Raw genomic sequence first — 18,216 nt, 5'->3', positions numbered from 1 at the left:
GGATAAAACAGGATCAAAATGCACGTAGGAAAAAAACCAATCCATTTGAGAATATAATAGGTGAGAAAACAAAGATGACTTTGATGAAAATAAAATGAATGTAATTTTAAAACTGTGTGACACAGAGATGGAAAATATTAATAACTGAAAGAAGGGGGATTACAGATATAATCACTGAGATACATGATGGGAGGAGATCAGAGTTCAGGGGAGATTATATTCCAGGTGAATACACACATGATTTCAACAGATGAGCAATAAAGCCTACTGGCCCCCACGATCCAGTTAGAATTCTCAAGCAGGATTTCCAAGTGTGTCAGTGGAATCCTGGACTGTTTTTTAAAGAGGAATGATGTTTGTTATGGACCGAATGTCTGTGTTCCTCCTAAATTCACACATTGAGGCCCTACCCCCAAAGTAACTCTAACCTCTGTAACTCTAATGCTTGATGATCTGAGGCTAATGTAACAGTAATAGAAATAAAGTACACAATAAATATGATGCACTTGAATCATCCCTTTTCCTAACAGGCTGCTTGTCCTTTTCTTCTTGACTTACAGTTCTTTATTTAATCTGCATATAAATCCTTTATAGGCTTTATGTATTACAAGTATCTCCTTGTCTCTTTCTTTTGAACAGCTACCTGATAGTTTATTAATATGAAATACCAAGCTCTACTTAATTAACAGCCTGTGGATCGACTTATGGATTTTCAGACCTATGGATTTTCATCCTTTGATGTTTTAGTTATGAAGGGTAGTGCTAAACTACTCTCCCTAAAGCTGGGACCAACTTATATTTCAATAGAAATTATGATTCCTCATGTCTCTTATGGATGAAAGGGTAAAACTCTATCTTCCTGAAGTTTTAATGATCACTATCTTATTATGAACGCAGTTAAGTATCTCTCCATATGTTTAGCAGCTACTGAACATTTCTATTAAAAAAGTGACCTGAAGAATTTCTGAATCTTAACTTTTCTTAAATCTTATTTAAAGGTTTCCCTTTCAGCACGACAATCTCTCAGTGACAGGCTCTACCTGAGCATAGTTTCGGATGGTTTCATGATCTTCATTTGCTGAAAACACACAGTGGTTGGTCATCTTGGTCTTATCACCATCATCTATGCGTGTTCCTCCAGGGGCTAATAAGAGAATGGTTAATAACCATTAGGACAGCACTGAAATCAGAAGAGCATGTGTAGAAATCAATTCTTGCACATCTAGGAAAACAGTAAAAGCAGGTATCACATAAACTTTTATGGAATGATGTACATGTGTGGATACTGAGTTTTTTAGAAGATTGTCACCTTAATAAAATTTTGTTCAAGTGGTTGTGTTTATTACAAAGGACTAATTAAATCTTACGAATAAATTAATTGCATCAAAATAGACTCCTGAAGGAGTTAACTTTTCTAAAAACTAATTTACTTACAAAAGATGTTTGTATGGTTTGATTTGTGTTTTGGCTGTGCTTTGTAGCATGCAGGATCTTAGTTTTCTAACCAGGGACTGAACCCATGCCCCCTGCATTGGAAGCAGAGTCCTGACCAAGGGATCGCCCTTGTTTATACTTCTATGATAATGCAAAATGGTTATTCAAACGTGTATTCCTACCATAGCGTATGAGACTGTTGATCTACATACTTGACTTTACTGGACCCTATAAGTCTGGTTCTTGCCAAAGTGTATCCTTAACCATGATAACTAAACAGTAACATTTATTCAGTGAGTTTAATTTGATTATTCTCAATGCAGTTCCTGGAGAAGGCAATGGCAAGCCACTCTAGTACTGTTGCCTGGAGAATCTCATGGACAGAGGAGCCTGGTAGGCTGCAGTCCATGGGGTCGCTAACAGTCGGACGACTGAATGACTTCACTTTCATTTTTTACTCTCATGCATTGGAGAAGGAAATGGCAACCCACTCCAGCGTTCTTGCTTGGAGAATCCCAGGGACGGGGAAGCCTGGTGGGCTGCCATCTCTGGGGTCACACAGAGTCGGACACGACTGAAGTGACTTAGCAGCAACAGCAGCAGCAATATAGTTTCTGATGTTTCCCACATCAGAACATGGTTCACTTTTCAGGTTTGCTACTAATATTTTGTGGGACTCCAGTTCACCAACACTAGTACTATCCAGACCTGGCTTTTATAGTAGATCTTGATGGTTTCCACTTCAGTAAGTATCAAGAATGTTTCCTCCTCACTAACCCAGTTATCCACACAGTGCTGATCAGGATACACTCTGACCTCTTGTCATTTATATTTGGTCACCCAGCAGTTGCACTGGCTAGGAAAGAGTGCGTTTTATTGTTGCTCATCTTTGCCCCCATACCCTATACAGTATCATGGAGGAAATGGACAAATAAATGGATTAGAACAAAAGAATGCCTTTTTTCTACCACTCAACTTTCCTCATTCAAAGGGCTTCCCAGGTGGCACAATGGTAAAGAACCCACCTGCTAATGCAGGAGATGCAAATTCAATGCCTGGGTTGAGAAGATTCCCTGGAAAAGGAAATTGCAACCCACTCTAGTATTCCTGCTTGGGAAATCCCATGGACAGAGGAGTCTGGCAAGCCACAGTCCATGGGGCTGCAAAAAGTCAGAAACTCATGCACACATGCTCAATCAAAGGCTCCTCCTATAAGTTTCAATGGTGGCCATTACAAACATTGGTTGATTAGAAGACCAGAGTCAGAACACTAGGTAGTTTTGTTTTCTGATTTTACTTAATCAGAATTAGGGTGGAAATTTGAGCAAGTCAAATTAGGTTAATAACTATTATATACTCAAATATTTGTTGGGTTGATATTTGTACAGGCCATATTTTAGTGTTTTGATTTGAGTCATATTTCAAATGTGAATTAGCAGCAGTAGCAGTAGCAGCATATTTCATACCTTTGGATGAGATGAGCTGCAGCTGCGTCACTTCAGTCGTGTCCGACTCTGTGTGACCCAATAGACGGAAGCCCACCAGGCTCCCCCGTCCCTGGGGTTCTCCAGGCAAGAACATTGGAGTGGGTTGCCATTTCCTTCTCCAATGTGTGAAAGTGAAAAGTGAAAGTGAATTCGCTCAGTGGTGTCCGACCCTTAGCGACCCCACGGACTGCAGCCTACCAGGCTCCTCCATCCATGGGATTTTCTAGGCAAGAGTACTGGAGTGGCTTGCCATTGCCTTCTCCGATGAGATGAGCTACAAATAGCCAATTGTTTCTTACAGTTTTGTAAGTAAATTCGTTTTTAGAAAAGTCAGCTCCTTCAGGAGTCCGTTTTCATGCAATTAATTTATGCACAATTCAATTAGCCCTTTATAATGAATACAACCACATGGAACAAATTTGTTTTGGGGGAGCGGAACAAAATTTTATTAAGAGGATAATCTTCTAAAACCTCTGGACTAATGATTCCTATCTGACAGAAGTTATATAAATGAAAAGTCTGATTTGGAAACTACAGTCTTTTAAGAGGTAAAATTTAAAAACTGCATTCTCTTACAAAACAAAATATTTTTTACACATTAATAATATTGCTGCTGCTGCTGCTAAGTCACTTCAGTCGTGTCTGACTCTGTGCGACCCCATAGATGGCAGCCCACTAGGCTCCCCTGTCCCTGGGATTCTCCAGGCTACACCTTGCTTTTTTACCACCTGATAGTGGGACCAAGTATTAACTGCCATTTCTAAAAATGTTGTGAAATTTTCTGTTTTTCTCAAAGTAGAAGAAAAGTAAAGTGTTTCTTGTATCTATTCTTCCAAGTGTACAACTGAAAAGCCAAGATAACTATTGTCTCAAGAATAGCAGTGGAAGGTAAATATTTTTGTGGATGTGAAGAAAATTCTTAAATACTGAATTAGCAAACAAAATGTTTACATAAAAAGAATGCACCTGGCTAACTTTTTTCATTACATCATAGGTCTGGCCTCGGTAGATATCTGGGGTTATACAAACTGTGCTCATACACTGTACCAAACATTTTGTCCTATGCTCTTTTGGATGTATGAATGTGGCGTGAAAACATGAATTCTTTTTTCAAAAATATGGGGTTTATTAGGAAAAAAGTCTAACAGTGGAAAGGGTTCAGTTCAGTTCAGTTCAGCTGCTCAGTCGTGTCCAACTCTCTGCGACCCTATGAATCACAGCACGCCAGGCCTCCCTGTCCATCACCAACTCCTGGAGTTCACTCAAACTCATGTCCACAGAGTTGGTGATGCCATCCAGCCATCTCATTCTCTGTCGTCCCCTTCTCCTCCCGCCCCCAACCTTTCCCAGCATCAGAATCTTTTCCAGTGAGTCAACTCATTGCATGAGGTGGCCAAAGTATTGCAGTTTCAGCTTTAGCATCAGTCCTTCCAATGAACACCCAGGATTGATCTCTTTTAGAATGGACTGGTTGGATCTCCTTGCAGTCCAAGGGACTCTCAAGAGTCTTCTCCAACACCACAGTTCAAAAGCATCAATTCTTCGGCGATCAGCTTTCTTCACAGTCCAACTCTCACATCCATACATGACCACAGGAAAAACCATAGCCTTGACTAGACGGACCTTTGTTGGCAAAGTGGAAAGGGTTAAAGACTGACAAAGAGTGCTCAATGTGTGTGTAAAATGAAGGTGGTGGTGACGACGGAATCTCCCCTTGAGCTCTAAGTTCTATGAGTAAGAGAGAGGCAAGATGCTGCAGACCTTGTGATCCTGGTATAGGCTGCAGGTATAAATTTGCTGATCATTATTATGGAGATGGTAAATGAAGTCTTGAGACAATCAATCCAAAGCATATAACTTTGAACATAGGTGAGGCGGCAAATCTGGAAACCTATGAGCCGTATGAGAAGTGGCACTAAGAGAGGGAGTAGGGAGGCTAAACGGTCTATGAAGGGAAAGAAAGGAAAACAATTCACGGATGATCAGAGGGCCAACACTGCTACCAGGAAGGTACTAAGAGCGGAAAAGGGTGCCCCAGATTGATGGGTGAAGTCATTTGTGACTTGGATAAGAACCAAAACTGATTGATAAGAATCCTTGCATACAATCTACCAGTGTATCAATAAAAGTCTATAATAGTTAAGGCAATTGAAAAAGCCAATAGTCACAGCAGGAAAGGTTCAATCTCACTCTTAACTATGGTTTTCATTCTTTTCAGAATCGTTTGAGGAAACACTTATTATAGTAAGAAAGACAACAACACACTGCAGAGTAAATACAAAACAGCAGAGAGAGTTACTGTGTTTGTGTAATGTCATCCCATCTTCAAAAGCTTATGCATTCAGCTGAAGAAATCTGTAGAAAAGAGTTAACCAAATAATAACAACAGTTATCTCTGGATATTGGCACTTGAGCACATTTCAGTTCAGTTCAGTTGCTCAGTTGTGTCCGACTCTTTGCGACACCATGAACCACAGCACGCCAGGCCTCCCTGTCCATCGCTAACTCTTGGAGTTTACCCAAACTCATGTGCATTGAGTTGGTGATGCCATCCAACCATCTCATTCTCTGTCATCCTCTTCTCCTCCTGCCCTCAATCTTTCCCAGCATCAGGGTCTTTTCAAATTAGTCAATTCTTCGCATCAGGTGGCCAAAGTATTGGAGTTTCAGCTTCAACATCAGTCCTTCCAATGAACAACCAGGACTGATCTCCTTTAGGGTGGATTGGTTGGATCTCCTTGCAGTCAAAGGGACTCTCAAGAGTCTTCTCCAACACCACAGTTCAAAAGCATCAATTCTACACTCAGCTTTCTTTATAGTTCAACTCTCACATCCATACATGACTACTGGAAAAACCATAGCCTTGACTAGATGGACCTTTGCTGACAAAGTAATGTCTCTGCTTTTTAATATGCTATCTAGGTTGGTCATAACTTTCCTTCCAAGGAGTAAGTGTCTTTTAATTTTATGGCTGCAGTCACCATCTGCAGTGATTATACTTGTTTTAAAACGTCTACTTTCTGCTTCATTGACTACGCTAAAGCCTTTGACAGTGTGGATCACAACAAAATGTGGACAATTCTTAGAAAGAGATGGGAATATCAGATTACCTTACCTGTCTCCTGAGAAACCTGTATGTAGGCCAAGAAGCAACAGTTAGAACTGGACATGGAACAGCAGACTGGTTCCACACTGGAACATCAAGGAAGTACATCAAGGCTGTACATTGTCACCCTGCTTATTTAACTTACATGCAGAGTACATCATGCAAAATGCTGGACTGGATGAAGCATAAGCTGGAGTCAAGATTACTGGGAAAAATATAAACAACCTCAGATATGCCTATGACACCACTCTAATGGCAGAAAGTGAAGGAACTAAAGAGTCTCTTGATGAGAGTGAAAGAGGAAAGTGAAAAAGCTGGCTTGAAACTCAACATTCAAAAAACTGAGACCATGACATCAGGTCCCATCACTTCATCATTTATTTCATGGTAAACAGATGGGTAAAAACTAGCAGATTTTATTTTCCTGGGCTCCAAAATCATCGCTAATGGTGACTTTAGCCATGAAATTAAAAGACACTTGCTCCCTGGAAGAAAAGCTATGACAAACTTTTGTCAGCAAAGTGATGCCTCTGCTTTTTAATGACAAACCTAGACAGCGTATTAAAAAGCAGAGGTGTCACTTTGCCGACAAAGGTCCATTTAGTCAAAGCCATGGTTTTTCCAGTAGTCATGTATAGATGTGAGAACTGGAACACAAAGGAGGCTAAGTGCTGAAGAACTGATGCTTTCAAACTGTGGGGCTAGGGAAGGCTCTTGAGAATCCCTTGGACTGCAAGGAGATCAAACCAGTCAATCCTAAAGGAAATTAATCCTGAATATTCACTGGAAGCACTGATTCTGAAGCTTCAATACTGTGGCCACCTGATGCGAAGAACTGACTCATCTGAAAAGACCCTGATGTTGGCAGAGATTGAAAGCAGAAGGAGAAGGGGATGACGGAGGATGAGATGATTGGATGGCATTACCAAATCAATGGACGTGAGTTTGAGCAAACTCTGGGAGATAATAAAGGACAGGAAGCCTGGTGTGTTAAAGTCCACGGGGTCACAAAAAGTAGGACATGACTTAGTGACTGAACAACAACAGCAATTTCTGAGTATTGGGATTTGAGCACACTACAAAGTGCTTTTATTCGTGGACTTGAATTACCTACAATGGTAATGAGATTTTCATAAACAGGAGCAATAAAAATAAACTTGGCACATAGTGAAAGCCAGCGGTTCAAATCAAAAGGGAGTCTGGAAGTGAATGGGGCCATGTACCAGTACAGATAGATGTAAGAGCTAAGAGTGAAGAATTAAAGGGTGGCTCTACCTAGAAAGGACTTCCCTGGTGGGTCAGATGGTAAAGAATTCACCTGCAAGGCAGAACACCTGAGTTCAGTCCCTGGGTTGGGAAGATCCCCCGGAGGAGGGCATAGCAACCCACTCCAGGATTCTCACCTAGAGAATCCCCGAGGACAGAGGAGGCTGGCAGGCTACAGCCCATGGGGTCGCACACAACTGAGCGACTAAGCACAGCACAGCACTATCTAGAAAGGTATGCATATACCCTGTCTTAAAGTAGGTTGGCCTAAGCAACATTTCTCAGTGAAAGGCACTCACACAATGCTGTGCAGGGCAATTTTTGATTGTACAGAATGTTCATTGCATAGCAGAGCAGGTGGCATACCTGGCCTCCACTCCCAAGTCTTTGTGACAACCGAAACACTTGCATACATTTGCATATGTCCTCCGGGTAGTTGAAAATCACTGACCTGGGGATCTGATCACTTCCAGTGATTTATGATTACCATAGGAACTAGTTACGAAAACCAAGTTCTAAGAACAACTATGAGAGGAAAAATGAGTGGTTGTGATACCTAATAAACATTTAGATCAACGTACCAGGACACTTAAATAGTATTCTGAAACCTTTTCCCCTGATGCCCCTGCTCTGTAAGACACAGTTTTTATTTTGCTTTTTACCTATTTTTAATAATTTCCAAACTTCTATCTTTAATCCTTTTAGTTACACACTCACAATTATGAAGATTTTTAAAAAACTAAATATAAACTATATTTCTTAGGCATTTTATTATTGATTGATGAAATGATATTTAATGAAACACTGAGACTTCTTTTTAAATTTGTTGACAAAGTTAAATCTCACTGCTCATTGTACCAAAAAAAGGGGTGGGTGGGACTAAAAAGAAAGGTGCTATGCTATTGGGATTTAACTTGGAGGAAGATTATTGTCCGAGCCACTAGGTAAGCCCCTTAAATATACTGGAATGGTCTAGATAAGTGGTCTCTAACCTCTCTGGCACCAGGGACTGGGTTCATGAAAGACAATTTTCCCATGGACTAGGGGTTGAGGACCCCTGATCTAGATGATCCCTGAAGTAAATGCAGAAATCACCCCTCCTAAATCTACTCCAGAAACATTCAAAGATTAGGGACACACAGGAAAATTGGCTTTCAGCTACAGCCAAGTGGCCAACTGTGCTGTCTGTCAACGAAAGTTCTCAGTGCTATGCCTCTCTTAACCAACAAACATTTCACAGCCACATCAACATCATTCCAAATTATAATCTAGGTAAAAGTTTTACAGACTTTTTAGACTTTTATAGTTTTTTTTTAAAATCAACTATCATACATGGAAAGCTTATAAAGATTCTGTCTCATAAGAAAATATTTCAATAGAATTGAAAGTACGTAATACTACAAGATGCTCTAGTATATGGCTTACCAAGCATACTGCCAGCCACCAGGATATCGAAGAGTGTGTCTGCATAGCGACGATAATCTAATCTTGAGCCTGTAGAGTCCAGAAACTTGGCTACAGCTTCAAGGTCATCACCAGCTTCATTAAGCCCCTGGACAAGTGTATCCCTGAAGACTGTGGGTTCGAATTTCTCTTTTTCATCTAAAATAATAGATAATACAATGGTTCTTTTACTTAAACATCATATTCCCAAATGCAACCATACATTTCCTTTGCTCACTGGTTTTTATTTGATAGCATGATTATTTAAAAGTTGAAAGACAATTAAGATTTTCTACTAATTTTTCATGTCAAAGCCCTTGTTTAAATATTCATTTAAGCAACTGACCTGCTAAATGGGGCCACACTTTAATACATTAAAAAGTTGATGATCAATCATTTGTATCACTCATAGGGTAGGCCAATGTAACTATTAACACAATTCTCTAATAAAAAATAAAGTATAACAATCAAAAATTTAAAAAATTTGTTCTATCCAGGATAGAAAAAGAAAATTACTCAGGGAGAATCACCTAAGAATAAGGGAGAATATAAAAACAAACAAAATAAAGACTCAGAGGGAGGAAATAGAGAGGGGTATATCTTTAAAAATTTTTTTAACTGAGATATAATTGATATATGATGTTAGTTTAATGATTTGATATCTGTACATACTGCAAAATGATCACCACTAAGTCTAGTTAACATTCATCACCATATATACTCATATATTCTGTCTTATAATGAGAACTTTTAAGATCTTATTTCAAGTATGCAATACAGTATTATAAACTGTAGTTATCAGGGTGTACATTACACTCTCATTACGTATTCTACAGTTGGGAGTTTGTTCTTTTTGAATACTACCTTCACCCATTGGTCAACCTCTTCATACCCTCTCCTGCAACCATCAATCTGTTTTCTATGAGCTTTTTTGTTGTTTCTATTGTTAAGATTTCACATATAGAGATCATATAGAATTTGTCTTTCTTATTTCACTTAACCTAATTCCCTCCAGATCCATCCATGTTGTCACAAACAACAGGATTTCCTTCTCTTTATTGCTGAGTAATGAAAACTTAAGTTGTCTCTATATCTTAGCTATTATAAATAATGCTTCAGTGAACACTGGGGTGAATGTATCTTTTTGAGTTAGTGTTTTCATTTTTTTCAGATAAATACCCAGAAGTGGAGTTGCTGGGTCATATGTAGTTCTATTTTTAATATTTTAAAGGAACCTCCATACTGTTTTTTATAGTGGTTGCACAAATTTACACTCCCACCAAGGGTGTTCAAAGGTTCTCCTTTAACCACATCCTCACCAACACCTGTTACCTCCTGGAAGGATATTTTTTTTTAACAAGATAAGTTATTCTAGAATATTTAAAAAATATCTGAGCTATATGTTTATAAATCCAGCTTCAGAGAAGATGTTGTCAACTTTCCTGGTTGCATGACCCTTGACAACCTTCAAAAGTACTAAAGATTCCAAAGAACTCTTGTGTATATGGATTATTACATCCATGGAATCTTATTTTATAGAAATAAATTTAAAAATATTTATTACATGAAAGATATTAGTGAAAAGAAAGGTAATGTTTAACACTTTTGCATTTCTTTAAAAGTCTGGAGTAATGGCAGATAGACAAATTCTCAAATGTACTGCGTGCAATTTGTTGCAATATTACACATCCTGAAACCACTGTTAAACTCTTGAGAGAATGTGTGAAAGGGGCAAATATTATCTTGGTATTTTGTTATGAAAACAGTTTCAATTCTGTAGATGCCCTGAAGTATTTCAGCGGATTTAAGGATACAGATACTATGTAACTTTCTCTCCTCAGCACACTCTAGAGAGACTTCTCTGTGGAAGGTCACTTTGGAGGAAAATCTTGAACAAAGTAAGGGTCACTTGAAAAAAAGTGAAGATAACAAGCTAGATGTCAGGTCAGATGAGGAGTTAAAAAAAAAAAAAGGCTAGATAAGACAAAGGATCTAACATTCAGTTCAAAGAATTTCACCTTTTCCCCCTTACAAAGACTGAGTCTGCATATGGGGAAAAGGGGCAAAGGATGACATACCCCCAAAATATTCTATCATAAATGTCTTTAGAGAGAGAAGTAGATAGTGCAACTGTTTTGTTTTGTTTTAAAAAAAAGGAAGCAAGAGGAGGAGAAGAGAATGCTATGGAAAAAAGAAACATTTCATGAAAAAAAAAGTTCTTGGAAATGAAAAATATGATAGAAAAACTTAAGAACTCAATTGAGTTAAAAGGGAAAGTTGAGAGTATCTCTTAGAAACTGACAGAAAAGTCAAAGACCTACATAAAAGGAGCATAAAGATAAGAAAAAGAGCAGACTAGTCAAATGTTCAAACAAGTGAATAAAAAGATGATTTTCTTAAAAAGGGAAGGATTTAAAACTTTCAGGAAATTTCAGTTTTAAAGGAGATGTGAGTTTCCCAATGACAGACTATCTGTGGACACAGTGCAAGGACTGAAAGTGGATCCACAAGGAGCATTTGTTACTGTGAAACTTCAGAATAAAGCAACTCTCTGAAGTTTCAAGGGCAAAAAACCAAATCACATACAATGTATCAAGAAACAGAACAACCTTGAATTGCCCAACAGAAATACCTGAAGCCAGAAAATATTCTTTCAAAATTCCAAGGAAAAACAATTTTCAACCCAGAATTCCAGTGTTTGGTCACACTATTAATTAAACATAGTTCAGTTCAGTGGAGTTGAGCTGCTTAGGCAAGTCTGACTCTTTGCGAACCCATGGACTGCAGCACGCCAGGCTTCCCTATCCATCACCAACCCCTGGAGCTTGCTCAAACTCATGCCCATAGAGTTGGTGATGCCATTCAACTATTTCATCCTCTGTCGTCCCTTTCTCCTCCTGCCTTCAGTCTCTCCCAGCATTAGGGTCTTTTCCAATGAGTCAGTTCTTCGCATCAGGTGGCCAAAGTACTGGAGCTTTAGCTTCAGTATCAGTCCTTCTAATGAATGTTCAGGACTGATTTCCTTTAGGATTGACTACTTTGATCTCCTTGCAGTTCAAGGGACTCTCAAGACTCTTCTTCAACACCACAGTTCAAAAGCATCAATTCTTCAGCACTCAGCTTTCTTCACAGTCCGACTTTCACATCCATACATGACCACTGAAAAAACCACAGCCTTGACTAGATGGACCTTTGTTGGCAAAGTAATGTCTCTGCTTTTTAATATGCTGTCTAGGTTGGTCATAACTTTTCTTCCAAGGAGCAAGGGTCTTTTAATTTCAAGACTGCAGTCACCATCTGCAGTGATTTTGGAGCTCAAGAAAATAAAGTCTGTCACAGTTTCCAGTGTTTTCCCATCTATTTGCCATGAAGTGATGGGACGATCTTTGCTTTTTGAACGTTGACTTTAAGACAGATTTTTCACTATCTTCTTTCACTTTTGTCAACAGGCTCTTTTAGCTCCTCTTGCTTTCTGCCATTAGAGTGGTATCATCTGCATATCTGAGGTTATTGTTATTTCTCCCACCAATCTTGATCCCAGCTTGGGCTTCATCCAGGCTGGCATTTTGCATGATGTACTCTTCATATAAGTTAAATAAGCAGGGTGATAATATACAGCCTTGACATACTCCTTTCCCAATTTGGAACCAATCTGTTGTTCCATGTCCAGTTCTAACTGTTGCTTCTTGATCTGCATACACAGATTTCTCAGGAGGCAGGTAAGGTGGTCTGGTATTCCCATCTCTTGAAGAATTTTCCACAGTTTGTTGTGATCCACACAGTCAAAGGCTTTGGCATGGTCAATAAAGCAGAAATAGATGTTTTTCTGGAATTCTCTTGCTTTTTCTATGATCCAGCGGATACTGGCAGTTTGATCTCTGGTTCCTCTGCCTTTTCTAAATCCAGTTGAACATCTGTTGAAGCCTCACTTGGAGAATTTTGAGCATTACTTTGCTAGCATGTGAGATGAGTGCAATTGTGTGGTAGTTTGAGCATTCTTTGGCATTGCCTTTCTTTGGGATTGGAATGAAAACTGACCTTTTCCAGTCCTGGGGCCACTGCTGAGTTTTCCAAATTTGCTGGCATATTGAGGGCAGTACTTTAACAGCATCTTCTTCTAGGATTTGAAATAGCTCAGCTGGAATTCCATCATATCCACTAGTTTTGTTCCTAGTGATGCTTCCTAAGGCCCATTTGACTTCACACTCCAGGATGTCGGGCTCTAGGTGAGAGATCATACCATTGTGGTTATCTGGATCATTAAAATATTTTTTGTCTAGTTCTTCTGTGTATTCTTGCCACCTTTTCTTGATATTTGCTGCTTCTTTTAGGTCCATACCATTTCTGTCCTTTAATGTGCCCATCTCTACGTAAGAGCAGATTAAACATATATTAAAACATTCAAGGCCTCAAAAATTATTTCTCATTTATTCTTTTTAAAAAGCAATTGAAACAGACACTCCACCAAAATAGGACAGCAACTCATGATTTCACGATCTTATTACGTTATGAGATCCCAGGAAAAAGAGAAAAATATCTAAGAGGCAGACAACAGCACTTTTCAGGATAGTAGGAAAAGGGATATTTCAAACTGTACTGTTAACAGCTGGACAACCGGCCTAAAGAACAAACTGAATGGCAGAGCATTTTCCAATACAATCATACAGTATGAAATGATACATAGTTAGAATTTCTTCAATAAAATATTGTCAGAATTCCAAAAGTGCTTAGATGAAGAGATTTACATAACACAGGAAAAGTGTAATGCTGCCTAGTTTTAAGGTACAGAAAGCTAAGCAAAAAAAAAAAAAATCAATTACTATAAATTCATTTACTCCAAAGAGAAAATGGTGTCCAGAAAAATAAATAATAGTTTAGCTCTGAAGAACATGTACCAGGTCACAATGATATAACCCCTAATTAGGAATCTAGCTAAAACTGATAAAATGAAAGAACACAGAACAAGAGGTTTGTAGGTGAGCAGGGGCGTGAAAGAGACGAATCCTCATCTCCCACAGCAGGAAGTGCATCCATAATATACCTCTCCAACAGAAACATCAAGAAACAGTCGTGTAGAAGTGTTATGTGGTCATAGGAATGCAAATGCCAGAAGAAGCAGTTAAAGGTTAGAAAGAATACTGCTGGAAAACAGATGTGCTGTTACCTGTTTTGCAGAACGGTTTGACTATTTAAACCATGTACGTGCATGACTTAGATACAATTAAAAGCTACGTTTAAAGCCAGACAACAGCTATCTGGTTTGCAGAGACTGCCTACCTAAGGTGTAGCAGAAAGGATGTTTTGTAAGAGGTTAATACCACCACCTCAGAGGCAGAGAAGAATGGCATTCCCAGTGCCAGTCACGCAGCATGAGATTCCACGAAGACAGATGTAAGTTACCTTGAACACTATGTGTCATGAACAAGAGATAAAAGTCCCTTTGATTCCATAAGCAAAACATTATGCAGACAAGAACATGCAAATGTTGACTACAGAGGAAAACATAATTAGGGTCTTGTTGTGAAGCAAGGGAGGGAGAGAATGGGCACCCTACAAGAACAGATCATGGGGTGTGGCAGGAGCAGACAACTGTGACCAGAAGGACAAACTCATTGGCAAGCATCATCCCCCTACTGGGGGTCCAGCTAAAGGGTAATTCTCCTCCCACCTTGGGAAAAAGTTCTGTTTCCTTTAATACAAAAAGGCAAGAAGTAAACAGGTTGCTTACTAAGTATTAGTCACTCAGTTGTGTCCAACTCTTTGTGACCCCATGGACTGTAGCCAGCCGGGCTCTCCTGTCCATGGAATTCTCCAGGCAAGAATACTGGAGTGGGTTGCCATTTACTTCTGGGGTCTCCTGCATTGCAAGCTGATACTTCACCATCTGAGCCAATAGGGAAGCCTATTAAGCTTATTAAAACTTGTGACCAGTTCCCAAAATCAACTGAGGCCACCCACATAATGGCACCCCAACATACTAGAATGTCGACTTAGGTGGCAGAACAGCCTTTTTGATGGTTTGAAAATTATAAATTCGAAGCATTAGAAAATATAAGTTGGTTAATAAGGTAGAATCCAGACCAAGCTACAAATACACACAGCTTTGTTTTGAATCTAATAGACAACTTACAAACTTTTGCTTGTGAAAAGGCCTTCACCCTCCAGTTATACTTTTTCAAAAGACTTGCTAAGGGAGAGGAAGAATACAAGGAGGAAGGCAGTATATTACAGCCAGAGTTATTTCAACAGTGAGTAATAATGCAGCAGGTCAAAATGCTCACGTACAGCTTGGGAATCTTAAAAAGTCATGACGGCCTGGGAGGATTAATAATTCTCTTGCAGGATGAAGAGCAGAACTCCCACAAGATAAGTTAAGTGTCCATCTGCAGGAATATAAAATTCCTGTACAGGAAAATGGCAAGAACGTTAATGGAAGTTTGGGGAAACAAGACAATACTTTTACCCAAAGGTTCTTTTTCCCCTAAAACAACCAACAGTAAATATGGTATGTATTTCATTTGAGGACAGTGGAACAGAAATATCAACAAAATTCTAACAAACATATTACATTGCTCCCTTGAGTTTCCATTTGGCAGGTCAAAGCTCCCCTGAGGTGAGAACATTTAGGGTCTGATGTTCATGCTGTGTTGGTGAATCACAAGTATGGCACTGAGGAGTTGGTCATAATCACCCTTCTATGACACAGACAGAAACAGGCCTATTTCTGATGTGCCTGTAAGTTATCTAAAATACCACTGCTTTCTCAAAGAACCATGGTAACTGGAAAGATATCCCAACATAGTGACAAATAACATAAGTTACATCTTTTTCTGCAGGTCACTGAGGTATGGTAAAAGAATGCAAAGTATCATGGATTTTCTAACCATACACACAGAGTGACTTCCAATATATATTAACCTAAATGAGTTACTTCATTAGTTCCTAACACCACTTATTACAAATCTAAGAGTTATTTAAAACTGCCAACTCAGATCCAAAGCCTCAGAGGGAAACCTGAGAACGTGGTCACTCTGGGTGCCTGATGTTTGGTCATTTTTTCTCACTCCTATTTTCACTAATTTTAATTGTATTTTTCTACAAAATTTAGAGGGGGACCACTTGAATTATTAAACATTTCATCTCGCTCATTTCATCTAAGCATAACAATGGCTCAGGCGAGAAGTGTTCATCCTTTTCAGATTCCCACAAGTCACAGTAGAAAATATAATTTCTTTGGAGAAAATATTATAAGTAAGATGTGCATATTTCATAAAGGATAAGTTCTATATGATGTGCCCTACTATAATGTTTGGGCTTCCCAGGTTGCGCTAATGGTAGAGAACCCACTTGTCAATGCAGGAGACATGAGACATGGGTTTGATCCCTGGGTTTGGGAATATCCCCTGGAGGAGGGCATGGCAACCCACTCCAGTATTCTTGCCTAGAGAATCCCCAAGGACAGAGGAGCCTGGCGGGCTACAGACCATGGAGTCACAAAGAGTCAGAGATGACTGAAGCAACTTAGCATGCACACACCATAATATTTCATTTTGAAGTTAAGAAAAAAAAAAAAAGAACAAAACATTTTTAGACTAACTTGGCAGGGAAGAGCATTAGCTGTGCTAGGGAATAGTTACAAACTGAAGACAGAGCTTCAGAAGACAGCCTATTAAAATGACCTTGAAATATCCTCTGCAGATTTCTTTTCTCAGCTCTGTGAAATTTCCAACCATTTATCTGAAGTCAGCCCAATCATAATAGCAAAAGAAAAGCCAAAGCATGATGAATTGTCAGGAGGCAGTTCACTGTTATGAAAAGCAGAAAATGAGGCTGACTCCATTTTTTCCCCCAGTCAGCAGTTTGCACAAAATGGCTCAAATACAGCTTTAAATCCCCAACAGACCTGAGTTATATAAATCTAGATCAACTGGCAAATTACAGATAACATATTTCTGGGTGGCTCTCTGTGCGTACTCCTGAAGCAATGAGACGCAGGCACAATCTTGCCCACCAAATGAATCAGAGGCAAACCAGTTCAGTATGAGAGGCAACCTTTCTGTTCCAGAACTGACTGACTGTAAGGGCCAGCTTACTCCGCTGACTCATGTTTGCTCTTGTGCAATCCATCCTAAGGCCCTCTCCTGGCGCTGGAACTCAGCTACCGTGAATCAGCGTCACGTTAAGAAAGCTGCCTGAGCTGAAGATCCATGTCTGAGATTAACACGTTCCCTCAGCGGGCAGGTGGTGGCAAACCTTTCTTCACCCCACAGTGGGGCATACGTTAAATATTATCACATTACCAGGAGCAACAATACCTTAACTGTGACTAGGTTTCTGATTAAGTCCTTTGGAAATCATCGACGTCATTTATTTTTTTCCCAAGGCTGCTTTACACAATGAGACAAAGAATGCATGCTGGTTTCGGCACCTTGCATGGCTATCTGCTTCCAGATTTCAATCCTCATTGTGTAAGTGGGGCCACAGTTTCTAAAAGGACTAAACACAGGGGGTGGTTCAGGCTATACTTGTACTTCGCTTATAGGGATGAGTCAAGGATGCAAAAAATAAAAGCATAAAAAACAGAAATACTGTACAAAATAACTACCTTTTTGGTTTTTAAAACTTTTTTTTTCATTTTTTAGAGAATGTGAAGTTTTTTGGCAGGCAGCATTTATAGTTAAATTTAGCCTCACTGCTACTGAGTGATTCTTCTAATCTCTTCTTATTCAGCTGACCCATTGTATTGAGAAATCTTTTCTTTCTACATGACCACACTTGGCTGCTTCTTACACAGACAGCACTACAAGAGAACCTCAGCTACAGACAGTGGTGGGGAATGCCAAAGGCATCTGACACAGGTTAACAATTCAACAATCTAGTGCTCGAGGACCATTACATAGCTTCTGTTTCACAATCAGCAATGAAGCCTTCACAAAGATAGTCAATCATCCTTTATCTTTACACATGATACTTCCTTAAATATTTTTCAGTCACTCTTCTCAGTGTTAGTCATACCATGTTTCATATTTTAAAAAGTTTCCCAATCAAGTTTTAGCTCAACTATTCTTAAATCCAAGAGGATTTCTGTATAATTAGGCAAAACTGGTTAAATATTTAGAATACTTAAAAATTCTTTACACAGAGAAATGGTAAGATGAACATGAAAGGAGTCACTCACATACAGATGTTTTAACAGCCACCATCAAACTGGCTTTATCACTACTTTGCCCACAATAAAAGACAAATGAAAATATCATGAATTTTAAAGTTTTAAAGATATTTAGGTAAATTTCATTCAACTTTCTAAAATTCTGAAACGGTTACAGCTCTTTTATATCTCTTTCCCTAATTTACTCTTCTCTTAGTTTCACTATCTTTGCATATGAACATTTTCTTAAAAACATAAAGAAAGCAAAAACCAAGTGCAAATGCAAATGTCAAAAACAGTAAAGTTTACCAGTTGCCTTCATAGCCTCACAT

At 39.0% G+C, this 18,216-nt stretch overlaps 1 protein-coding gene across 2 annotated transcripts in view; it reads right to left on the bottom strand.

Moving 5' to 3' along the window:
• The window catches only part of BZW2 (basic leucine zipper and W2 domains 2), a 64,110-nt gene that overhangs the window by 27,132 nt on the left and 18,762 nt on the right, over positions 1–18,216 (bottom strand). For both annotated transcript variants that reach the window (XM_055420530.2, XM_055420531.2), the window contains exons 3-4: positions 8,719–8,895; positions 1,041–1,144 (exon numbers count right to left, since the gene is read on the bottom strand). In XM_055420530.2, the coding sequence (XP_055276505.1) occupies positions 1,041–1,144; positions 8,719–8,895 (281 nt within the window). The remainder of the gene's footprint in view (positions 1–1,040; positions 1,145–8,718; positions 8,896–18,216) is intronic.

This window comes from Moschus berezovskii, chromosome 3 (assembly GCF_049115385.1).
Source record: "Moschus berezovskii isolate FMDL1 chromosome 3, NW_MosBer_1.0, whole genome shotgun sequence".
Classification (NCBI taxonomy): domain Eukaryota; kingdom Metazoa; phylum Chordata; class Mammalia; order Artiodactyla; family Moschidae; genus Moschus; species Moschus berezovskii.
This window is presented reverse-complemented; position numbering and strand designations above follow the sequence as displayed.